The sequence below is a fragment of the Centruroides sculpturatus genome, unplaced genomic scaffold (assembly GCF_000671375.1).
Source record: "Centruroides sculpturatus isolate CEXI.00-Female unplaced genomic scaffold, Cexi_2.0 scaffold85, whole genome shotgun sequence".
Taxonomy (NCBI): Eukaryota; Metazoa; Arthropoda; class Arachnida; order Scorpiones; family Buthidae; genus Centruroides; species Centruroides sculpturatus.
Window position 1 is genome coordinate 1611380 of NW_019384798.1, and position 26623 is coordinate 1638002.

Consider the following 26623-nt stretch of genomic DNA (forward strand, 5'->3'; position numbering starts at 1 on the left):
TTTTTTTGTATTTACTAGTAAACTTGTAGTAACCAGGGTGGGGATAAAAAGAGTTTTTTTTTTATTAAGAAAATAACTCAGTATATTAAAGTACGTGAGAAAAATGCCAAAGTTTTATTTTATTATAATTAAATATAGACGTTAAATTTATTCACTCGAGCACATACGTGATGACTCGCTGAAAGTTTTTAGATTTTTCTACGTCAAACACAAATTAACATAAATATTTTATTCGCTGTAAAACACTAAATTACATTATTTTAATTCGCTTAAGTTGGAATTATATTTGTGCGTCGCAGTAGGAGTTTCTCTCAATGAAGGTCTAATGCTCTACTTATACTTTAATAATTCTTACTGTATATTCTACGTCATACCTTGTTACGTACAAGTTATTTTATATTTATGATTGTTGCGTATAAGTGTATATATATACACTTATATGCAACAACCATAAATATAAATTAACTTGTATGTAACAAAATATGACGTAGAATATACAGTATATATATCTTTTTATCCCTCTCTTTCTTTCTCCTCCCTCTCTCTCTCTATATATATAGTCCTATATATAGAGAGAGATATATAGAGAGAGAGAAAGAAAGATAAGGGATATATATTTGTATACTTGTATTGAAGGAGAGAGAGATAAGGAAATATGCTATGAATGTAAAAACTTATAGAGAACTAGAGCGAGCTAAAGTAGGAGTATTGAAAATTCTACTTTCATTTGATCATCCAGTACATTTAAATTTAATAATAAAATAATAAAAAAAATAATTCTTGAAAGTATCCATATTATCTTACTTTGTGAGGTAATTAACGAGGGAAAGGTGATTTTATGGATACAAAAGTCCAAGAAGCGCATCCGTGCCGAAATTCGAATTGGGACATACGAGGTAGAAGTCCAACGCACTCTCCACAGCGCTACAGAGAATAACGAGATAATGACCTGACATAATGACACAACTTTTAATTTATCGTTTATTCATTCTTTCCGATGTGAAAACGTACAACGCGTTGAAAGAATTTACTCGTGCGCTTGTCTTGAATTGTAAGCTTTTAATTTATCTCAATTCATTTTTATTCTGATTTTACATTTAGTCTGACTCTACATCAAATTTTTCACTCAGTTGTTCCGAAGTTAATTCTAATTATGGTGTATTCGATTTATTTTTCTACCAGATGTTTAAATCACGACACTGAATCATTAAAGATCTAATGGCTAAAGAGGTAAAGGTTCGGTGATGATCCAAGTTCGAATTCGGTCAGACCCCTTAGGAATTTTTGGTGGATAGTATGTCCTCTCTACCCAATTCTCATTCTGCTAATTAATTATATATTGGTAAGTGAGTGTTATAAAACCCAAATTTATAATGGAAAATATATTTCTGATCGTAATAGATAAATTAAAAACTCTTAAAATTTCTCATTATCTGGAATAGTCCCAATAGTTGCTGAGAAGATAAAACTCTGAAAACCGGTCGTGGGTTTCCCCCGACCGACTTACTGATCGGGTGGAATTTTCCGTGTTTTTTTCACGCGTCTAGCATCTAAAAAGGTCCCAGTTTCTCACGGAAGATCCTACAGAAATGAGAAGCTCCATTGGCAGATCTCTCGTGTATCGCGTTGACTTATTCGTTCAAAATCCAAAGATTTTAATAAAATTTTCACGAATATTTGTTAATTAAAATAAAGATTTAATTTTAAATAAATTTACGAAAAGAAAATAAATATTTCTAATAAGTATTTTTTTAACCATACGCGCGGATAGCCACAAAATTATTCTTATAATAATTAAATTCTAAATATATATAATATTAATTATACTCCTGCGGGATGACGTTAGAATTATTTATCAATATTATAAATAAATTTACTGGCAAATTTTAATGCTGACATCATTTATCGATCTATATTTTACATGTAATAATATTTTATAAACTGCACCTCGAACAGAAAGAATTGTTTTTAACTTTACGAAACAAGGTAATTTTTTCCAAATACTTTTAAGTTTTAAGGTAAAGTTTACTGTTTATAAATTAAATATATTTAAACGTATTAAGTAACTACGTCATTAAATAATTATTTAATGATCTAGTTACACACGCTAGCTTAATTATTCAATTGATTACACGCTCCCACACGAAAGAACTTGTAGTGTTATTAAACAGTTAGACTAAGTTAAATAGACATTCTCTGCGCAGTCGAACTTCTAAACAACGTCCACTGACGCAAACAAAAACGAAATTGTGAGTGGAAGTTGTTTTATAAGCATTTTTGTTAAACGTTCCCGAAAAAGTGGCCGTTATTGCAGGCTTGTCTATAGTTATATATACGTAAAGGGTAATTGAAATTGCGTTTAACAGTAATTCTTTTTAAAACTATATCTAAATTTTACTTGAGACCGTTATAATTAAATTGTTTACAGCTCGACGTGTGTACGTATATCAGTGACGAATATAATTACGACAGCTTAGTTTAAAATGAAGTTGTCATTCCTTTCTTTGCTGTCTCATTTTAGCTTTCTTTCTATAAAATAGATTGTATTTTATAAATGTTATGATAAAAACTGTCAGCAAGCTGTCTATTGAACTGGCGAGGCATTGTTACAACGTCTTCTTATTTTCAGTACAGAAAATAATACGCCATCGTTCATTTTAAAGCGCAAGTACCACTGAAATCTGATTAATCGTGATCGTGTTTTACTCAACGAAATGTAATACGCTTTCAATCACGATGATTCCAGAAATTTAAATTTTTCGAGGTGAGGATGACTTTCTGAAATAGTTTTTAAGATCAACATTATTGCTTTAATATAAGCTAAAAACTCGTAAAAAGTAAAGTTTTTATCAAGTCTAATCCCACTCTCGATATGCCCTTTGTCCTAACTCTTTTCGTCCTGTAGCCGCTAAGATGGATGCTTTCGCTCAGTATTCACCATGTGGTTGCCAGGTGGCCAGGGATTGATCTGGACGCATTCGGACGGACCACCCTCGATAAATTTCTGCAGAGTTTCGATCAGTCCGGATTCGATTCCCGGTACCCGGAATGGTAGGCTTCCAATCGTCTCGACTGCTAGTTCTACCATATCTTCACACCCTTTCGACCTATTTCTTCCAAAATTCAATGACATCACTACTCTACATATAGAGGTTACGCTTCGAATTCCAGGTTTATCTGATTATCTACACCAGAGATATAAGGCGTAGAATGTGACTAGTGTTCAAACTTGATGCCCTCGATCGAAAAACGAGCACCTAGGATGTTCGTGCCAGTCAAGTACTGAACATCCAAACACACACCAAAGTTTTCATTTTCCGTTATAATACTAAAAAAGTTGTCCCGTGAATACAAGTTAATGTTGCACTCATTTTTTTCAATACGGAAATATGCAATTAAAGTAAATAAAAAAATTGATTTCTTTAATTATAATAAATTCTCTAATTTGTATCACAATAATTAAAATTTTGTAGATTTGCCTGAATTAGGCAATAAAATAGAATGATAAAGTTTCCAAGGTGGTTTGTCAGTTTTGCTGACTGTTAGATCGTGCCGCAAGATAACGGTCAAGCCGATGACATCACTATAAAATTTACTTAAGTGTACAACGTTTTGCCCGTGCACTTTCCGCCATTTTGTCTTAACAACTTGTCCGGAGCAAAACGGTGAGTAACCCACCGCTCATTTTCGGTGAAGAATTTATTACGTTGAGTGGCATGGTCCATTTTTGTCAAATATACTATTAAGTAGGTCAGATCCTCTAACACTGAACAATCGAAACATCGACACGCGCATTGATTTCGGAGCATTATACGCTGGTATTTCAGTAATACTTAAAGCGGCGTGAAGGATTTATGGTGTTTCGGGTTGCGAGCGAGAAGAATCAGATTTAATTTATCTTTTCGTGCGAATCACATTAAAGATTGATTTACAGATTAATAACACAATGAGTTCGGGGAAGAAAATAATAAAGAAATTGTTGAAGAAAGCGAGAAACCAAGAAAGAAATTGGACTTTCTGCGATAAATTTCGCACCATGTATCCCATTTTAAGGTCCATATTGAAGAATTTATCGTATACGGATCTTAAAAGCTGTTCGCGTGTCTGTCGCTCTTGGAATATTGTGGCAACCAACTTGATGAGAGAAAAAATATTGTTCTCCTGTTACGTAAGACTTGAATTTTTGTTGGTTTGAAAGATTAAAGTGCGAAATGTATCATAAAATTCAATTAAGTGTTTCGTTTTCTTAACGTTGTAGCGCAAGAATTTCTCACAGGGAGAACGAAAATTTCTTTTGTCTTCAGATGGAATGAAATTAATCAAAAGAGATTTCATGCAATCGATCATGATATTCCAAGTACATCGATTAATTATATTTCAGAAGATTTTAACTGATGTTAATTATCATAATGAGTACTATAACAAGAACACCGGTAAGTTCTAGTTTCTTTATCTAAAATACAGGATAATGTGTGATGCAGTATTTCAGTCGTGGAAAGTTCAGAGTTCGGTTCCCTTAGTAAGGGCCATACTCTCGACGTTGCCTCGATATCTGCGAAATTAATAAATATGATGATAATCGAGGTGCTAGTGTTATTTCAAAATCGCGTAATAACGAAATTACGCGACAGATTGCGTGTTGGCAAGTTCTTGCCATACGTTTGCACATAGGAGAGGATGAAATACATTTTTCGTTTTATTCTGCGATACAAATATTACAAGTGTAGCGCAGTGTATAATGATAGACTTCAAATCCTGGGTTCGAATCCCGGCAGGGATGTGTTACCAATTTTTTATTTTTGAAATTACGTTTCCCTCGTATAAATTATACGTAATGAAAAGAATGTACCGAAAAGCTTCTATCTTGTTATATTCATATGTGCTGGGTGATCAAATTAAAATAGATTATGCAATGCTTTTGCGTAATTCCTTATATTCTTAGGGAATTCATGCGTTGTAACATGAATTACCGGGTATATTTAAACAAAATAAATATAAACAATATCATTTCTTACAGCGTATCACGCTTTCTGATATAATCAAATACGATACCAATTACACCAATCCCTCGATAATGGGAATCAAAACGGGACAAAAAAAGCTGAGTTGACACTAACGAGATACGCATTAGAAGGTAATTCCAATATACTGTATATAATATTACAAAAGTACTTATATAATATTGGAAAAATGTTGGAAAATTTTAAGCGGGTTACTTGGTTTATTTCTTTCAAGTTTGCCATTAAATCATTTATTATTATAAAATATATTTTTTAATTTACAGGGTAATCTTAAAGTATTCTTATCCAACGCCGTGTAGAATAACGCTAGGAATCAAAATTCAACCAAACTTTGTTCGGTGAAATTTCAGGACACGGGTAAGACATTTCCTTGAAAAACTAGTTAGTACCAAAACCCACCGCTGTTGCACTTTTGACGCTGCAATCAACGAAAAACGAGCCTGATAATAATCCCTGCGACTTTTGATTACCTTAAAAGTGTTGTTTATCAAATACAGTAGTCTATATACCAATACACGAACCTCCCTTCAATATCAAAGACCGCCGACACGAATAGCTGCTGTCCTAGCACATAACGGCGTGGAGTAGCGTAGCGTTTTTCCTTCTCGACATGTTATACTTAACACATCAGTCTATAATAAATCTGTAGATGACAAAAATTGATGTAACGTAATGTCAAACACAAGAGCTTTTTTTCCATTAATTAATCGCTCGTAGTGGCCTGAAACAGTGCCAAATTAATGCTATTTGTTACTCATTTTTTTATATTCCAAGAAAATTGACGCCTTCCATTGTTATTGCTTGTCTGGTTTAATCGTTTTGACTATACAGCACACTCTAGAAATTTTTATGTAACAGATCACTTCTGTACAGCGATACAAAAAAGTAAATATGATACACGATTCGCGAGTTCGTTCATCTAGGCAACACTTTTTTGGCCTTTTTGGCTGCGTTTTCCTAGAATTTTGTTTCGTAACGGTTCGTTAGCAGTTTTTACCACGTCATTAATAAGCGCACACATATATTTTGTTGCGAACGCCACTACACATTAGTCGCAACTTCCACGTGCTTCGGAACACATACATATTGTAGTAGATGAACCAAGACATTTTGTTTACTCTGTATAACGATATCATTAAATTTTGATGTGAAAACATTACACAGGTGGTACCTAAAATTTCTTGCTAAATCAAAGGGACCTAACATTGTGAATTTTCATAGCGCTACATAGGAGAATATCTCCAGGATCAGTCAAAGGTTCTTGGGACTGCAAATTCTCTCTGTATAGTTCACGAGGTACAGTACTCTGCTAGCGGCCCAACCAGCTACATAGCTCCTTGTATTTTGATCATCCAAGGATAAATCCTCAAACATTTTCATGGATTCTTCTTTCCTGTTGCTGGTGCCGATTTTTTGTTCACTATCAGACACGGCTTTATCCGTTCCGCCCGATCTTTACACGTCACGAAGTTATCAAAGTCCATTTCACAGTTACTTTCGTGCGATGCCGCAACGAGTGGTTCGTCGTGATGGTTTTCGTGACCGTCCGTAATTCACTCGCATCAGGGTTGTAATTGTTACCAACCCTAAGGCGAACAATATAAAATAAGTTCTTTATGCAGTCCCGAGTAAGTCGTTTCGCGAGGAGAAATTTTAAATCATGTTTTCTCCTCTAATTTTCTCCACAATAAGCGTTTAGCACCCGTACGGGTTTCTTTGCTCGCTGTTCAAAACCTGCAATCTCAAAAAATGAGTCAATTCACTTACAGTTTGTAGGGTGGCGAATTATCTCTGAAATCCAAATCGATAAGAAGCGCACAAAACGTCATATTCCTCGTAAACCACGAAAGAAACACGCCTCGGCGATTGTGCCGAACCAAGCCGGAAGATGGCAGTGCTGTCGCTTTTTAGAGCCGAGTGGGAAGAGTTTCGTGTATCGGTTCGTAAAATATTTGGTTTTATCAATGACGCGTTGCAAATTTGGCAGCCTACAACGACAGTATCGCATTGCATTGCGTGGAGGATTAATACGGCCGTCGAACACTGCTCATTGCCTTTACGTTTTACACTTTCACAATGGGCAGTATTCCCTGCGTGGCTAAGGTCTCTGCGTAACATAAGTGTCTCGTATAAGTCAAATGACGAAAAAGCTGGTCACGTGGAATTTTCCGGGATGGGCCAGTTTCTCATAAAGATCTCCCGGGAGACATTACCCCTCTCGGCAGATCGCGCGTGTGTCGCTTTGCTATATAAACCGTTGCTTGCAGCGCAGAAAGTGCCAGAGTGGCAAGTCGAATCCACGTATCCTGAAACATCACTACCAGATTTGGAGTCATTTTCACACTCAATATTTCTGTAGTCAGTGTTGAATAGAGGTACTTTTAATTACGATCGTCCGGTATGTTTATACTCTATTATCACGTGTTTTTATCTTTTGTATCTAATTATTTCTTTCAGTTAAATTAAACGGATATGGATCGTACTCAAAATATGTAATTTCCTCTTCAATAAATCCATCACGTGTACTAGACAAACTTCCCGAAGAACCTAAATGCACGGTGATAATGTTCCCATCAATTTCTGGTTTGAAAATCTTACCACTGCTTCAATCAACGGATGACTGGTTACACAATAATCGAAAATTCAACACGAAGAACATCTTGGGATTCTTTAACATCCCTAAAAAAGAACTAAAATGCCTGTTACTGTTTGCAGAACCATCGCTGATGATAAAAATCCTGACAAGCAAATTACCGAGGAGTTACATCATCGGTGTAATTCAGAACTCTCTCCCCACCAATTTTAAGGGAATTGCTTTCTGTGGCGATAGGGTGTGTACGTGTTGTTACGTTGTTACGAAAACAAACTATAATGCCAGATACATAAAACCGAAAAACATCAACATGAGTAACTGCGTTGGTATGATTTTTATTAATACTTCTTTCTACGAGTGGAGGGAAAAGGGGTATGTTGTGAAAGAGCATCTGAAGAAAGATTTTCCTAAAATTCATTTCTCTGTATTTTATGAAAATCATAATTTCAAACGGTATATGATAGATAATGAAGTGAGTTACGAAAATTATATACTTTGTAACAGATTTGTGAAAATTATATTGCTTTGGATCGCCGAATAAACTCGAATTTCTTGTAATTCAAGGGCCATTCTAGATGAAATGTTATAATTATATTAATTAAGTCTCCGTTCGATCGGTTGGGATAGGGCACAATTTAATGTCGATTTGATGTCATTACTTCGGTTTAATAGTAAGAAATTCGAAATAATGACGTGAAATTTACGCAAATATTTACACTACTCCAACCAATCGAACAGACGTAAGAGAGCTGCAATTCATACAGCATAAAATTTACTAGGTGAAATTATTTGCTGAAAACTACTCTCCATTATGTGTTTAATATTACTGTATTAACTAAAATTTAATTGTTTTTTGTGAATTTTTTATTTACTTTTCGATTGGAGTGTAAACAATCTTCGTCCTTTCAGAAGCGTGATATCTCTTAAATTTTGTTATTCTGCTCACTAATTTTTACATGTTCCCAATATAAATTGCAAAAAATGTATATAATAATGTGAGTATGTAATTCGATATTACAATCTGTAAATTTTTGTATGTAATTATGTGTATATCAATAAAGAGATTTACAGAGAAATTCAAAAATTACTCACTAGCATACCTTCACGTCTAATATAACTTGTAACACGAATATATAAACGATACAGCATCTTCCCGAATAACTCATCTAGGTAAAGCCCAATGTGTAGTTTTACACACACGTTCGCTGTATCTATGAATTATTAAATGCACGATTATGCTTTGCAAATCTCATTTTTACTACTGAATTACGCGATTTTCAAACTCAACCTTATGTGTAGACCCCGTTATTACACGATTCTTATTATTTGAGATGTTTCGTTTTAGCGCTACACTCAATTTAACGCCATTTTCAGACGTTCGACTATTTATGGTGATTTGCGAATTAATGTTGCTACGATTGTCCTGTAAATAACGAATTTAAGGCGATCGGATGGCTTAATCTGGCGTTTATTCACGTTATACCTGTAATCATTTACATACATGAAATAGTCGTATGCCGAGATTTTCAGTAATCGGACGACGGTATTTGAAGTCTGTAACTTTATTGCCAACGAATGCATATACAATTGAATAAATTATAAATTACAGAAATATATAATAGATAAATGTATACTCGTTACATTTTTAATAATGAATAGTTTAGTAAATGATCTTTCACCGGTCACATTTCGTATCATTAGCAATTAGTTTATAGTAAAGAAAAAGAAAATAATGTTTAAACATAGTTTTGTGGGGCCCCAAATGCCCTTACGTAAATCCGGCGCTGGCCGTAATAAGCAAAACTGGTCTATCAGGTAACCCGTATGCTAATGCCTGGCTTAAACCGACAAAACGGCCCACCAGTGGCCGAGTGGATAAAACTACTTAACATTGACAGTTGGTCACGGGTTTGCGCCTGGCCAACGTGCTGGCCACGGGGAGTTTTCCAAGTTTTCTTTACGTTTGTAATACCTAAATGGGGACCGGTTTCCATAGATAGTCCTTCCAGGCGGCATTATCTCCCACGTGTAGCGTTGCGGCAGATAAATAGCCAAAACCAAATCAATCAACAATACGATATTTAACAATATATTAATTAATTTTACACAATTAAACATTAAAAACAAAAGTAAAATATATCTTAAGATGAAACGTACGACATTAAGCAAACGTTTACTTTTCGCAAACATTCAAATTACGATAATTTATTACGCTGTTTAATACAAAGTGTAGCTTTCTACTGGCTAAATCTTTAATTAAATTGAAGTTCGTATTAATTACATTACTTAAATTATTATTATTATTTTCTTTAAGACTATTAAATTTTAATTATGTTAGTTAAGTGTTTTGTTATCGCAAATGTCGTTCAGATGCCAACTACTAGATGGCACTTCTGTCGTTGCTCGTATAAAGGGTGAGCGGGTCTATTGTCTTCCTGGTAGATTTATAGGAAACAAAGAAAGAAAGAAAGATTGTCTTCCTGGTGTACTCGTGAAAATTACATCGTGGCAGAATGATGATAACTTTCATTACAGTGGCAAATGACATGTTAAAGTACGTCTATAGAAGATTTTTTGAGAAGCACATAGGAGAGTTAGTAGATTTGCAAAGTAGGTAATTTGTATATTTCTTGTATTTTTTATTATCCCTTCTGGTTAGATTCTAGATACGTATACTGTCATGGCGCTCGTCCCGACTGTTCGTACTGTACATAAGACTGACTCCTTCCTGTGGCCGCTTTGTTCCAAACGTTACTAGTTATTGATTCATGGTTCTTGAACACACGTATCAATAACTAGTATGAAGTGCCGCCATGACAGTATACGTATGTAAAATTTGACCTTAAGTTATAGAATATTCTTTGTTTTAATACTTTTTTCTGCCGAGTAATCGCCATTGTACGAAGTTACAAAATCATTGTTTCGCGTGTCAAATTAGAAAAATTATAATTTTTATTTTATTTTAAAATTATTTTAGAAACTACTCATAATTTAATTCGTATGTACGTAATTTTAAAACTTATAATTCAATTTATTACTTCCACGTGGGCATATTTCCAACGTTTTAATGGGACACACGTCGGCTTCACTATAAATTTTATATTTGTACATTGTTCTTTCGGCTTGTCTCTATTTAATTTTCGTATTTTTCTCTTCTAGTTAAAACAAATCCGATCGAAATGTTCCTCAATAGCGATTTGGACGAGTATCTGGGAACTCAGATGATGAAGATGTTCTTCTGGGACGATGACAATGATCAACCCGAATATTATAATAATTGATAATATGCCACTGAATTAATTCCGAAATGTAGTGTCTTCTACAATAAATGTTATAGAAATGAAAAAAAAATTGTTTTCTTTTAGCGCATGTACTGTACATCAGATTCCCCCATATTTTTCCAATGATTAACGTAAATGTGTGTAACGGAAACATACGTTATGACAAAGCAAAATTGAAAACCTTGACCCCATACAATGGGTGGTTCCGGTTACTTAGCAGCAGACTAATTAGAAGCATCCAATTGTTAAGATAGATTTTTCTCGTATAACTGTGGCCAATCGTAAAGATTAAATCGCGTAAAACAGGAAGTTTCCAATTAACAAATTGTGAAGTTAACGTACGTGAAAAATGCGGGTCTACGCGTTTTTTTCCTTCTTAAATACCGTGGATCGTTCAAAAGATATTTTCAGAAAATATTTTTACACAGGATTGTAGGATCTCTATTGTTTATAACTTTCGTAAGCCTTAATTTAACGCGTTGTAAATCAATTAATTCAATGTTCTCATGCTAAAAAAATTAGCACTGTTCCATCGGAAATTCGTAAGTTATCTAGCCAAAAGTGTAAGGGCCATCATTAAGATAATTCCCAACAGTTCTAATTATTAACAGCTGGAATTTTAAAATTTAGCAACTTCTTTTTATAGCCAACTACTGTATTAATTGAAAACTTCGTGGAAATAGAACTAGTGCTCTACGTACCATATTTAAATTAGACGTTTACACTTATAAATACCTTTTTTCAATAAGGAAAAAGTATCTGATTGAACAGAAAATTCTCGCACTTTTGGATGCATTTCATTTAGCCAAGATAATTTTATGTACAGAATTGACTTCAATCATCGATGTAATCACCGTCGCTGTTGACCACCACCTTCCTGCCAACGCTTATGCAAGAAATGGATGCCATCTCCATAAAACTCTGGCGGCTGCGACTCGAAGAAATTGGTCAGGCTATCCTCCGAGTCGACTTCATTGTTGAACTCCTTGCCAGCCGTATGTGGTCCGCGCGTTGTCACGCAGCGGATGGTGTTCCGGGCGGGTCTCCGCCAGTTTTTGCCGCAGTCGTCGAGCTGTTCGCGGTAGAAAGTTGCGTTGATAGTTATATTTTGCGGCAGCAACTCGAACGTGATGATTTCTGTAGAATCCCAGAAGACAGAGCGTGATCGTCTCGGGTTAGGGATCTCCATTTTTGAAGCGTTCGTACCAATCGTACGCGGTTCTTCTGGCCACAGTATCCTGGCCTAACGCGGCATTGATGTCAGTGATAGAATTGGCCGCTTTTTTGGAACGAGGAGCGGGCGAACTTGCTCTTTGGTTAGCGATGTTGGTTGGTCGTGGTAAAGTACAGTGAGAGGACTGGATTTGGTATTTTTTATAGCACGTATCCCGACCTGTTTATATACTCCAAAAAGTGCGCGAACTTTCTGATCAATCAGATATTTGGACTCTATTTTAAACTTGCAATCGAAGCGTAACTTCACCTTGTTACTCTTTAACAGGCAAACGTACTTAAATGCAAAAAATAAAATTAGCATTGTATTTTTTATACCTATTTTATGAATAAGGATAGTTCAAAACTCGAGAAATCTCTATTATAACAAACTAGGTAGGTAAAAGGAGCGAACACTAATGAACGTAGAGTATTTTACGAGTGCAAGTATTGTATTGTACATTTATATTTCACCAGTTTATTTCAATACTTTATTAAATAACTTCTCGGCAAAAACATTTAAAACTGTGTGTGGCGTCATTTGTTATGACATTTTATTGAAATAAACCTTTCCATACATTTCTAATTATCAAATGGCGAAAAGCTTAATTTTCATGCAAAAGACGAGTTTCATACTATCTCCCCACCCTTCGACCTTTAACCATAAAAATTCAACAGCATTAATTCCCTAATATCTAAACTTCCTGCCAAATTTCGCAAATTTTCGACCAAAGGCACATCTACATCTACACTACTATATAAAGAGGCAACGTATTTTTCGTTTGTGACCACTAACCGTGAAAACTACCGAACCGATCGTTACGAAATTTTAACTGTAGTATCTTTACGATCCTCAGAATGTTTACCACTAATCAAGCCTACAGAGTTTTTATTAATTAAATAAAACTGCAACGCATTTTTCTCTGTCTATTTGTCCCTCTCTTCGCTAGATGGCGACACACGAATTAGTACTTTCTGTCTATAAGAAGTTTACTATTATATTTCAAAAACTGACAAGTCCTCCCGGAAGGCATTCTGTCTCCCTTTCTCGCGGGGGTCGTCTCTTATAAGACCGGCTTTGGTTACTTAGTGACCTCTATCCTGTCTTGCTCGGATTGGTCGTCTTCTATAAGACCGACTCTTCCTTACTGTTTCTTCTGGAGTGAAAAGCGAATAGCAATAACACTCCTCTATGAGATATGAGATGAGATTCAAAAACTGACTTTAAATTATAATTAGTTAATTAGCAAAATCTTCGAGGAGTTAAAAAAGTGACGTCATCACGCTAGATGGCAGTACGTGTACTTATGACCGGTTTTCGAATCGTTACTCATTAATTTCTGCAGGTAATTGTACGAAATATTCGAAATAGTTATTGTATTTATCTCGAGTGAACATTTTTGAGATTGATTGATAAATAATGCCGAGAGCGAAAAAGTTCTAGAGCTATTATCTACTGTATAAAATTCAAAAATTGGGTTCTGTCACGGTATGCCAAAAACGGCTACTATGGGCGCCCTTAGCAATTATTTAAATTAACAATATAAATTAGTATATATATTTTATATTGTTACAGTATAATTCAGTATATTTTTATTTTTATTTGTAATAATAATAATGAATTCCTATTTTTATCTATTTACTATATAAAATTGAAAAAATGGCCAATCGAGCGCCAGCAAAGCATAGCGACAAACCTAGGAATTACCAGAGTTTGTGCTCGATTCTTTTTGATGGTGCAGTGAGTGATCGGTTAACGAACATAATCCGTTCCAAGACTTTGTTCGTTATCCGAATTGTTCGTTAATTAACCGATTATCGATTTACCATAGGTTTTTACGGGGAATTTGATTAATTCGTTCCGGAGACTCCAAAAATAAATAATGTATACTTTCTTACTACGTTCGTTTATGTGTAATAATAAAAATACATATATACGCAGTCCGGCATTTTTATTAGTCGTGTTTTTTCCGTTTGTGGGGGTTAAAGAATCCGTCCAATGTCGATTGCTTTTCTCTTTTCTTCGGGATTTTTCGGAAGTAATTAATAGTAGACTATTGTAATTGTAGACATCCCCAACCCCGGTAACCTTATTCCGGTTTGGATGCCACTCGGATGATCGTTGTTCCGACATCCTCCCACTTCTTTAAAGCATCTTTAGTAGCGGATGTCGACATTGACCCTCTTTCGTCTTCCTCTTTTTCAAAAGAAAACACACTTCGCCGAGTTTCTTGGTATTCTTCATTTGAGAGTTCTCGGAGTTCATCTGTCGTCAGATCAGTTTCGAGTTCCATGATGAGCTCTAAATTGTTCTTTATTTCTCAGATGTGATTTTTATTACTCCATTAGCAGCTCTTTTCGATATATCTTTCATGGCAAAGATTGTACCTACTGTAGACCCGTTCGAGCCATACTGCCTAGCAACATCAGACATCTCGCGCCCACTTTTTGTCTTGGCTATTAGCTCTTACTCGGTTTCTACGGTGAGCACAGTTCTTGACATTTCTCCTTTTAGATTCAGCCACCCCCCAGGAGGTAAACCAACATCAAATTCCTTTTGTTTCCTCTTACGCGGAAATATTAGCATTAGTAGCATATAGACTCACCGGCTGAAAAACAAATCTCGGCAGTGACTGTGGCGCCTTTCTCTGCCGAAGTTTAAACTCCGACTCGCCGACTCGCCGTTGTCCTTTAGCTGCAATTACTTTTGATAATGTTTGGGATTTACGGTGATTCCCGTTTCGCCACAGTTGTAGATTTTCTCTGCAGTTATATGGTGCTCATGAATGACTTTAGTCAGAAAACCAAAAAACTGTGAAACGGAGACTTTGTTGAACCCCATTGCTCGAGCTCCCGATGTAGTTTCGGGCCTTCTAATGCTCAGTTCCGGATAGCGTTTCATAAAATTTGCTGCCCAGTCTTCTCCCGCTATCGCCAAATCTTTGTTAAATGCATTGGTAATGTTACTTTTTTTTCGGCAAATTTATAAGCCAATCGTCGAAGTTCTTTGATAGTTACACCGAATAGCCTTTTTTGCTATTCGGTGTAACTATCATTTTTTATGATTTAATTTCCAGTTCTTGTTCTACTGTAGAAATCGTATGGACTATCCTGCTTTTTTGTCAATCATAATGTTAGGGTTATCTCTTTCTAAAGCGTTCGATGGCGCAGAAAAAGACAAGGTCCGCTCTTTGATATCCCATTTCCCCAGAAATCACCGCATTTACAGCACGTTCCATCGACTCTGTCTGCCAACACAGTCAGTTTTTCTTTTGTATGTTCGGACCATCTACAACAAAAGAAAAGCTATAAGAATGTATTTTACAATATAAGCATTCTGAACTGCGAGATGATCAATATATAAATACTGCTCGTATGGTATATGTGTATACGGGGCAGAACGGGGTACTATCCCATTGTGCCCGTTTCGCGTTATTTCATTCTAAAAATACAAACAAACAAATCTTTAATAAAGTAAACTATATAAATTTGGTTAAATTATAAAATTTACCATATTCTTACATTGTTTTAATGTCGATACACTCGTAATTTCATCAAAAAATCACGACGCGAAGTTATATTGGTGGACGACGCAGCGAATCTCGGTAACCGACTATTCTTACGCGTTGTCGCAGTCCGAGTGTAGGACAGCGAGCCAACCGATCCCCTCACCTCTCTTTCAGATGTAAATCGTCTTTTCCATTCCGCCCCGGGTTCTCGTAAACTCTACTGTAATACGCCAATTTGTTGATTTTATATGAATTTTTAAAAGTCTACGAACTTTTGTCACACCTTGTATTTAATACAGGTAAATAATGAAACAATATGAATGAGAGAATATTCAAAGCAATACGTAAATACATTAGAGCGTCGTTTCTCCGAATCAATTGGGGACTGGGGTTGTTCGGATAACTTATTTTTTCCGATAACTGATTATGTACGAAAAAATATATTAACGTATCCCATGTTGAAATTTTTCTCCGTCGCGTGTCACTTCGCATTGAATTTTCGTCGATGTTAAGCCTAACAAAAACTTTTTAAAATAATAATCGTGGCTATTGTATCGTTAAAAATTATTTCTTTATTCTTTACAAACAAAATAAATACAGTAGAGCGTCGATTTTCCGAAAGTCAATCATCCGAAAGAATTCCAGTCTGCAAATTTAAATTTTCGCCAGTGCTGTGGCGCTTCAATCTTTGGCTATGTCTTGGGCTACTCAAATATTTTTCGTTTTTGATACTAAATTAACATCTGAAGTATAATTTTTCATTGTTTTTATATTTTTCAATATATTTATTTTGTTTGTACAAAATAAAAAAATAATTTTTAACGATACAATAGTCTTTGTTAGGCTTAACGTCGACGAAAATTCAACGCGAAGCGACACGCAACAAAGAAAAATTTCGTCATCGGATACGTTAAACTATTTTTTCGTACGTAAATCAGTTATTCGAAATATCAGTTATCCGGACAACCCCAGTCCCCAATTAATTCGGAAAATCGACACTCTACTGTATATTGAATTATATAAAAACAAAAAAAAGTATACTTTAGAAGTTAATCTAGTATCAAAAATGTTCGATTCGGCACGACACACGATCCTCAGAAAAACGCCACACAAAAGTGCCAGTGCTGCCAGCTAAAAAACACGCATCAACAAAAAAAATATTGGAGTAGCCCAAGATATAGCCAAAGACGGCAGCGCCACAGCATAACGAAAATTTAAATTTGCCGACTGGAATTCTTTCGGATAAACGACGCTCTACTGTAATCATAGTAGATCTCAGTGTAATGCAGTAACAATCGGACAGTAACGTGTGCATCCGTCAAGAGGATCCAGATTCGGTGAGAATTTCCTCTATCTTTTTAAATGGTCTGCAAGCTCGTATTTGCGAAGAACACACACATATATGTGTGTTACACATTACAAAGAAAACATTACTATTCTCATAAACACGTTGCACATGTTTATGAGAATAGTAATGTTTTGTTTACAATTTTCTTCAACACGGATTTACTGCTTTTGAACGGTTTTTGTGCGTCACTGATTGTGACTAATTTCAATCATTCCAAATTAATTTACAGTCGTAACATTTATGACTGTAAATTAATTTGGAATGAGTGAAAATATTGTTTGTTTTACAAAATCAAAAGCTTAAAATATATTTGCCACTTACTTATCAGTCGACCTTATCGATAGGACATTTTTAAATAAAATTCTTCAAACTAGTATCGAGTAAAATCTATCCGAGGTTAAATTAAGTTTTAGAAAAATAAAAATATATTTTAACGAAACATTTAATTTTTATTTTTTAAATTATTCGTTCCAGTTGGTGGTATGCAAAATGCTGGCAGTTGGATTCGTCAGTTGGTGAAGCGGTGCTGGAAGGACCGGGTGAGGCGTTATTGTTGAATTATCCGGAAATTTAGCCCAGTCAAATTTGTTATACTTCGTTTAATCGAACAACATGATTACGGCTTTACTATTATTTACGAAATTCTACGAATATGTGTACACGAAATATTTCAGACAATACCTCGGAAGTATGCTCGATTATAACGAACCGCGAGGTAAGAACCAATTTTATTGATTTATTTTAGTCGCTTCTAAGTAGAAAAATAAATATTATTAATTTTTAGTATCATATTCGTGCGTTATATTGGCATAAAGAACATATTTACACGTCACAAACCCAGTCACTCTAACGACACTGGTTATTAAAGCTTTCATTACGTGTAATCGTGGTGTAAATTCCCACTATTAATCTGTTATGCCGTATTAGTGTTTAAGAGTTAATATTTTGTTGAATACCTTTGTATAATAATATGCAGTAAAATTAAGATTTGTGTAAAGTTAATAGCAGATTTTCGGAAATTATGGGGTAAAAGCGGGGATTCAAACTTTTAGTTTCAACAGGAAGTTGCTAACTTGTAAAAGTAAAAGATAAATTTTTAAAAATTAATCAGTTTAATCTGATAAGTGATTGAGTACGAAGTAATGTAAATTTGGTGTTCGTTTAATAAACGTAATCTCGCTTGTGACTGATTTAAGTATAGTTTATTAGTTTAATTTCTTCAAATATTAATTGTTCACTAATTAATTTCATTCAGATAGGCACGATGCTGCCGTCGACCACGAAAAGGAGATGGCAGAGTTATATAATGCCATGTTCAAACCGGGAGATTCTGACGACGAAGAGATAGACGAAGAGACCGACGATCGAGATTTTGTCATGACATTAGCGTGTTACGCCGCAATATCGAAAAGACAGAAACGTAAAAGATTATTTACAAGAAGATTTGAGGGTGTGGAAGGATAATTTCGTGTTTTCTACGTTGTTAACTTAGTTGCATCGATATCGTTTCATCTTTGTTGCTTTAAATTTTTTGCTTTATAAACAATGTTCTTTCAAATAATTGTGTAGCATTTTCATTGAAATTATTTGTTTTGTTCATGGACCTACTTATGTGAATGTTGTAAAGGAAAATTTTTGATAAAGTGCAAATTGTCACGTAACATTCTTTATATTTTGTTTTTGAAAAATTAAATTGGAAGGTTTGTAAAAACACATTTGTGTTCAATTCATAAATGTAATAGGGATTTTTTAAAATAGTGTACACGAGGAAATATTTGGTTTTTGAATTTCAAAGTTTTTGCGATTTTTCTGTTCTCCAAAATAATGGAGGGGAAATTCATAATTTAAAAGTTATTTTTGTCTTATCTTGCTTCTAAATGTTAAATACGTGATGATGATAGTTAAATAGGAATTTAGAGCTCCACGAAAGTATTTGAGAAATCTCAAAATTGCTGTCCTGGATTTGTGATTTCGATTTCGGAGTTTTTTCGAAATTCAACCGCTAGGGTAAACTCCTGCGCTGCTGTTCCCTTAATATGCATGTTCTATGCTTTCTAATAATTATCGGAAGATGACCAGTTCAGAATAGTTTAAATAGAAGTAATTCGCCATCAGCCAATGTAAGCACCGTGACTGTTCTGTTGAAGAATTGTAAAGATATTTTACTTTTTACATTCTGTTAACACTAGGAGCACGGGATGTAAAAAGCGCGTTGCCTGATCGCCAATTACTTCTACTTAAACTATTCTGAACTGGTCATCTCTCGATAATTGTTAGAAAAGGCTATAAAGTGAAATAATTATTAAGCAATTTGGCAGGCGGTAGGACGTCATCTTTTCTTAAATTAATTTGTTTGTAATTATTATATTTAACTCAATTTTAAAATATTATTTAGCCTTAAGGCTCGAGAAAGAATTTGGCTGTTTGATTGGTATTTGATAGTTACATCACTCATTATTTTAAGTATCAAGGTGATTGCGTGATGTAAGTTAGTGATGTACACGGGGCTGTGGAGTCGGAGTCGTGGAGTTTTGGTGTTTTAGCTGGAGTCGGAGTCGTCAAAAAATCCTCCGACTCTTCCTTACTTACCAACTTGTTACGTATATAAAACGAAAAAGTATTCGAATCGTGTCAAATTTGACCCTCCAAGTTTTTTTTTTTTTTTTTTTTTTTTTTTTTTTTTTTTTTTTTTTTTTTTTTTTTTTTTTTTTTNAATTTGACCCTCCAAGTTTTTTTTTTTTTTTTTTTTTGCAAATCGACACGTTTGGAGACCTCCCGAACCGCTCCAAAAAGTCAATAAAAGGGGAAAATTCGCGCGCGCGTGTGTGTTGACGTCTAATTTGTTTAATTTCTTTACCGATTCTGAGATATTGTTTTAATTAATATCTCAGAACAGAAAATAAAATTTAAGAAACGAAATGTGGTACTGTAGCTCGCGTATAAAGTGGCATTAATACTATTTAATTCTTAATTAAAGGTCGACAAGGTGAATAGATAAGTGTTCATGTGTCATATTTCTTAATGAATATTTTACTCGTTGTTAGCGTTCAAAATTTAAAAAAATAAAATAAAACTCGTCTCTACCCTCAAAGTAAGCTTTTTTTGCCATTTTATAATAGTACGGTAAAACCCGTTGTGATGTCCTCGCCTAAGATGCTAGAATTTGTATGGGGACACGATTTAGTTCTACCACTTTGACGCTTAATAAATAACTTCTGTGTTAAACTCTCTGATTCCGATTCCGACCACTCTGACCACAGAAATTATTAGGCTTGAAACACGGTGAACAAAATTATACCCCCACACAGTCTGATATCCACACGTATAGAAAAAAACCTCGAATCTTTTGCATATCTCGAAATTTGTGCAAGATATCGAAGATATACAAAAACGAAAAACCCATTCTGGTACAAAATAATTTTAAACTACCCAATGAATGATAATTATATGTTCACTAACCTGGCATTTAATGTAAAAAAATTCTTCGTACAACTCAGACTAAAAAAAAAATGGAATTATTTTCAATGGTAAGTTCCTGGATTACTCTCGAACCATATGCCCAAGATGTAATAAATCATTATCTAAATTCCATATATTCTGTGAATGTGATAAAGTAAACGAGATCAGTCGAAGATATGATATAAGTATAATAACCAATTGTTCCAACGAATCTGAGATGTATAAGATCCTCGATAGAGCAAATATTAATACTATTTTTAAAATATATAACTATATGAACCATTTTTTTAAAATAAATTGTGATTAATGTCTTACGTTAACAAAAGTGTGAACCAGTTAGATATAAACTAATTAGCGCGAAGTATTAGAGTTAGTGAAACAATAATATTCTTAAAGGTTTGTTGGCGAAAGATGTTCGTGATATTGTAAATATATGTTATAAAAAACAAAGTTAAAACTTTAAGATATATAATCAGTATTTAATAGTTTTGTTCAAAGGTATCTAAACGAATCATTCTGGACTAATATGTTGTATTATCAACAAACATCGCTCTTGTAACAGGCGAAAGCCTTATACGCTTAATGAATTGAATTGAATATCTCGAAATTTCAGTGTCCCGAGTCCAAAAATGTAAAATTTTCGGAGGGGTCATTTTTTGACCGAGCGCTACACGTTTCCTCTGTTAAATATAACAGCCGGTAAAGTATAAATTATCGAATACATATTTATATATTACTTAAAGAAGTCTTTTAGCTTTGCAATAAAAAGTTTCTACGCTCTATCTTTATTAGAACTATTTATTAAATATTTTATTCTGAGGTCACGTGATGACATCAGAATTTCCGATCTCTTTCGGTAACAAGTCCGCCCTGATCGGAGTAGGAGTCGGTAGATTTTTACGCGACTCCACAATCCTGGATGTACAGTATCACTTACTAGTAAGTGGTTTGGTTAATTTGGTTATAACAACACGTAGGTGATCTACGAAGAGAGGATGCCTCCCGGTAAGAGTAACTGTGGAAAGTAGTCCGTCCCTATTTATTAAGGTGACCAACTTTTTTACAATAAAAAGGACACACATAAATTAAAAGAAAAAATATTGTAAATTAGCTGTTACCCGCGACTTCGCCCGCTGAGGTTTTGCAAGCGAACCCCATTTATATTCAGTATTTCAACAACCATAGTAATTGTTATATAACACCCTACCGCTGAGAATGATGAGAATTGCCGAGAATCAAACAAACTGTTTTCAATTTGATCAATTTTCTGCAACGTTTACAATCGTTCTATAATCGAATTAATATGCAATAACAAATTCGAATTTAAAACGGTTCGAACATTTGGTTAAAAATCGAAATATATGAAAATATTTATAACAATGTCTGAAATGTTATCAATTTAAGGATAAGTATGAAATCAATTTCAAAATTCGTTTTTCGGGTTAAGCCTTAATGCTCTCTCTCTCTCCCCCGCTGGAGAATTTCGAAAAATCTCTTCTTAGTGAGCGTTTCCATGACGTACCGTAACTGTGTACCCAATTTCACCTCTTTAGGTTCAACGGTTTGCTCTGGGCGATGATGAATCGGTGACTAAGTCAGTCAGGACAAGTAATTTTATTTATTTAGATAATAGAAACATTTTATTCATTGCAACAATTATACACTGTAATAATCTGTACTGCATGCATATGCGTATGTATTTCGTTTTTTAGAAGACTTTATATATTCTAACAGACTTTCGGTCTCTTAGGTATCAGGAATGATATAGTAAGTCTATTTACTTTCTTACTGCTTGTTATTTATTCCTAGGATACCTCTAATAACTCTACAGATGCCATTTCAATTTAGACGCTTACTGTTCCCACAAAGAATCTTCGAGGTCATTTATACCGGGACAACGCCGGGCTTATCTGCTAGTATTTACGTAATTGAATTCTTAGAAGTGATCTGTTTATATTTTGTAATTAAACCGTTAAGAGTGTTATAGCAAAGGAGATAATCGATAAGAAATTCACTGATAAGTACAGGTATACCTCGCCTTACGTCGATAATTGGTTCCAGGAAAACGACTTAAGTCGAATTTACTTGTCTCGGAATCTACTTGTCACTAGGCTAAACCATAAATTACTATTCCCAGTTCTGTATTTTATTTATTAATGCATTTTTAATAATATATGGTTAATAAGAATCTATTTTAAGCTTACAAACAAATAAATTTTAGTTTTTAATAGAGTACAGAAAAAAATAATTTAAATTTACGAATGCATGTACTGTACTGTAAATACAGTACATACTTGTAAATGTATATATTTTAATATGATTTTATGTGCTTTAAACGCTTTTCTAATGATATTACGTCTTCAATATTTGTGGCGGACGGACGTAAAGTCGAATAAAATGACTTAAACTTGATTTTTATTTTTCCGTATACTTTTGCGTATATTTTTCCGTTACGATTGACAAACGACGTATAATCGGGAACGACGTAACTCGAAACGACGTAAGTCGAGGTATACCTGTACTGTGTGACGACAAACTGTCGAAGTTTAGTTTATATCAGAAATGAGAGTAGCAGTTATAGGATCGGGGGCGAGTGGCCTCCCATCCATTAAAGCGTGCAAAGAGGGTGGTTTGGAAGTGATATGCTACGAACGAAGCGATAATATAGGAGGATTATGGAGATACAGGGAAGAAGATGGAGAAGGTTTAGCATCGGTAGCCAAATCGACTATCATCAACACCAGCAAGGAGCTAACAGCTTATAGCCATTATCCTCCCCCGAAATAATTCCCTAATTATATGCACAACACTATGATGTTTAGATATCTGAAGTTGTATGCCGAAAATTTTGAGTTGATTCCACATATGAAGTTTAATCATCGAGTGGATAAACTAGAGCCTGCGAGTGACTACGATTCAACAGGGAGATGGAAACTAACGGCTGTCAACCTATGCACTTATGACATGATAGAGGACATCGTGGATGCAGTTATGATATGTAGTGGTCATCACCTGTTTCCCTACATGCCTAAATTTCCCGGTCAAGAGAAATTTCGAGGAACAATCTCTCATACTCATAGTTATAAAAGTTCTAAAGGTTACGAAGATAAGAGAGTAGTAGTTGTAGGTGTTGGAAATTCCGGAGGAGATGCTGCTGTGGAAACAAGCTCTGTAGCAAGAAAAGTAAGTCATATTTTTGAATATTTTCAATTTTTCATCCACTATACACAATTTTCTAAATAATTGCTATTAACAATAATCAAGTTTAGATGTAACCTTTGAATAATAGATTAGTTATATATAGACTAACAGATGATATCGGGTTTGTCGTCAACAAGTACAAGTACATCTGTACTCTACCGTAATGATAAGCGTTTATAAAAATTTATTTTAATATTTTTGACTTTCATTCAGGTAAATCTCAGTACAAGAACAGGGTGTTGGGTGATACACAGAGTCGGAGATAACGGATTTCCAATTGATGACGCTAACATCACTAGGTTCTTCAATATCTTGTTCAATTTTGTACCTCTTACTGTATCGAGTTGGTTTATGGAGAGAATTGTAAATCAAAGATTCGATCACGAAACCTATCAGTTGAAACCTAGGCATAGATTTTTACAGCAGCACCCCATGGTTAATGATTCTCTACCTAATAAAATAATAAGCGGTACCGTGGAAATAAAGGGTAATATTCAACGTTTCGAAGAAAATGGGGTTGTTTTTGAAGGTGAATCCGAGGTGACTGAAGTCGACAATGTTATATTCGCAACTGGGTACGATATCAAATTCCCATTCCTAGATAAAGAGATAATTGATACTACCGATAATCACTTGGAACTATATAAATTCATGTATCCTCCAAAACTGAAGCACCCAACTTTAGTAGCTATTGGTCTGATACAATCTCCTGGTGGATTCTTTCCTATATTCGAGATGCAAAGTAGATGGTTCGTACAGGTACTTAAGAAGAAGGTATCGCTTCCGACGGTGGACGAGATGATAAAGGACATCCACAAGAACTTGGAAACGATAAGAAAACGTTACTATAATTCTAAACGTCATACAATTCAAGTGGATTACATTAATTATCTAGACGAGATCGCGTGTTTAATAGGAGCAAAACCGAATTTTTTGAAGTTTCTTCTCTTTGATACCATTTTGTTTTGGGTTTTGTTGATGGGTCCGAGTTTGCCTTATCAGTATAGATTGCAAGGTCCTTATTTTTGGGATAAAGCTAGGGAAACCATTTTGGGATACAAAGAACGAATTGTTTCTCCGTTTTATACAAGATTTAGAGGAACACAGAAGTCCGTCTTTATGTCTTCACATTTGTAGCACATATTAAAAATCGATTTCGTAATAAGTATAAAGTAAAAACGTTCGCTGAAGGATTGAGCATATTATTTGATAGTAAAGCATGAAAAATCCGCATACAATAAGGATGTCTCACGAATCCAATAAATTTAGTAGAGAAATATCTTCATGTATTCTTCCAAAATGATGTATAAGACGATTAAGATGTATAAAAATATCGACGAAATGTTTATGGTATTTCAAGAAGACTAAGACTAAGCAGGATCGTATTTAGAGTTGTGATCCTACGAGATACGGTATAAGAAGTTCTTGCGTGAGACTTAAACTGCATTCTCATAGCGTTAGGCTCTTAGTTACAACTTGTTTAATTAGGATTGCCAAGTACTTGGAGATAAAATCGTGAAATCTGGCAATCCTATATTTAATTCATGCGTAAATATAGTCCTGTAAATGTTAACACGTGCACAGTTTCTGAAAAAATTATAGGATATATAACGAGATAGTATCGAGTTGTATTCTGTACCCTCTTATGTTCGTGGATTTACGTTATCCTATATCGTATTTTTGCCTCGATAATTACGTAAATTGTATTTCTCTGTATTTAATTGTTTAATAAAAATAACAATGTTTTATTTAATTTCAATTAAATGGAGGTTTCAAATCGGTCATTTTCGCAAATATGTGATAAAATATGGAAATTTTCCAGACTTTTCTACCCGGAATAAAGTGAGTTATAATTATAAATATTTTATTCTCTGTTATATAGTGAATTAAATGCAAGTATGCCTCTCGAGAGGACTTTCTATAAGAAACTAACCTTACTTAGGCGTTAAGCATGCGAAAAAAACGCGAAAAATACACGTGATCAGCCCGTTGATGAAGCACGAATCCTCAATTAACTACCAGTGTTCAGTGGTGAAGGACAGATAGAGTGTATCTAATCGCGATAGGTTAACAATAATAATAATAAGCGCAGAGCCCAAACGCTTAGGAGTTGAAATTTGGTACACAGTTAGGGTATGTCACGAGAACGCACACTAAGAAGGGATTTTTCGAAATTCCTCCCCACGGGGGAAAGGGACAAGATTAAAGCTTAAAATTTCCATCGTTGATAGAAGTGTTAAGAGAAAGCGACGTTCAAGGGTGCGTTTACTTCTGAGCTAATTTTACTAACATCACGCTCAGCCTGTATACTTTCGTCCGAGTGCCACGCTTATTGGCGTTTACTTTAGAGCTATATGACGTCATGTTTAGCGAAATTGGTAAGCTCGGAGTGCTAGCTAGTTCGTTATCGAGCTTTGCGCTAATTCAATATGGCTGACCTCATGAAAAAATTACTTTCCGTAGAAAGTACTGAAAATGGAATTAGTTTTCGAAAAATAAACGGCATAAAGTATTTTTATCGGAAAATTTCAATTATTTGTTGTGTAAAATGTTTACAATGATCTTTTTTCATTGTAAGGTTCAATAGCTTCAGATGACTTTTTCATAAACAGAGTTAATTAATGTGAAAAAAATTAAGTTCGATTCATTGTTTATGATTAAAAGTGAGGTTTACCTAATACGCATTTGGAATCTTCAGAAATATTATGTTCGGAGCATTAAATAAATCGTAAAGAAATGAACAACATTAATAATAATCCAAATTTACATAAGTTCGTATACTCGAATGAATTTTCACTTACATATGGGAAATGACTTCTCGAGAAATTGTATCATTTGAATACCATTTTTTCATTACAAACTAAACTTATATGATGACAGAGTAATACTTATTTCTATTGAAATAGGCTACCGCTTTTTCAGTTGATTCTTAATAGCCATACGCTTTTCATCAATAGAGCCTCTAATTCCAGGAAAACCAGATTGGGTATAAAAAATTC

General features: G+C 34.5%; 4 protein-coding genes and 1 long non-coding RNA gene across 5 annotated transcripts in view; 4 read left to right on the forward strand and 1 right to left on the reverse strand.

Moving 5' to 3' along the window:
* Nucleotides 1-3577: 3577 nt before the first annotated feature.
* LOC111629484 lies at nt 3578-8677 on the forward strand. Its single transcript, XM_023373399.1, has 3 exons — nt 3578-4168; nt 4259-4433; nt 7479-8677. The coding sequence occupies exons 1-3, from the start codon at nt 3947-3949 to the stop codon at nt 8153-8155; spliced, it is 1074 nt and encodes a 357-aa protein (XP_023229167.1). The 5' UTR covers nt 3578-3946; the 3' UTR covers nt 8156-8677.
* A 1331-nt stretch (nt 8678-10008) lies between these two features.
* On the forward strand, nt 10009-10965 carry LOC111629436. Its single transcript, XR_002757329.1, has 2 exons — nt 10009-10224; nt 10774-10965. It is a non-coding gene; the product is annotated as an uncharacterized LOC111629436 (long non-coding RNA).
* Nucleotides 10966-16912: 5947 nt separating this feature from the next.
* On the forward strand, nt 16913-18726 carry LOC111629441. Its single transcript, XM_023373340.1, has 3 exons — nt 16913-16953; nt 17439-17679; nt 18220-18726. The coding sequence occupies exons 2-3, from the start codon at nt 17577-17579 to the stop codon at nt 18426-18428; spliced, it is 312 nt and encodes a 103-aa protein (XP_023229108.1). The 5' UTR covers nt 16913-16953; nt 17439-17576; the 3' UTR covers nt 18429-18726.
* Nucleotides 18727-23070: 4344 nt separating this feature from the next.
* Nucleotides 23071-24892, forward strand: LOC111629457 (dimethylaniline monooxygenase [N-oxide-forming] 5-like). The gene is made up of 2 exons (XM_023373369.1): nt 23071-23606; nt 23838-24892. The coding sequence occupies exons 1-2, from the start codon at nt 23223-23225 to the stop codon at nt 24759-24761; spliced, it is 1308 nt and encodes a 435-aa protein (XP_023229137.1). The 5' UTR covers nt 23071-23222; the 3' UTR covers nt 24762-24892.
* A 1284-nt stretch (nt 24893-26176) lies between these two features.
* The window catches only part of LOC111629475 (neurexin-1-like), a 55853-nt gene continuing 55406 nt past the window's right edge, over nt 26177-26623 (reverse strand). Inside the window, exon 11 of the mRNA XM_023373390.1 lies at nt 26177-26221. Within this exon, the coding sequence (XP_023229158.1) occupies nt 26177-26221 (45 nt within the window). The remainder of the gene's footprint in view (nt 26222-26623) is intronic.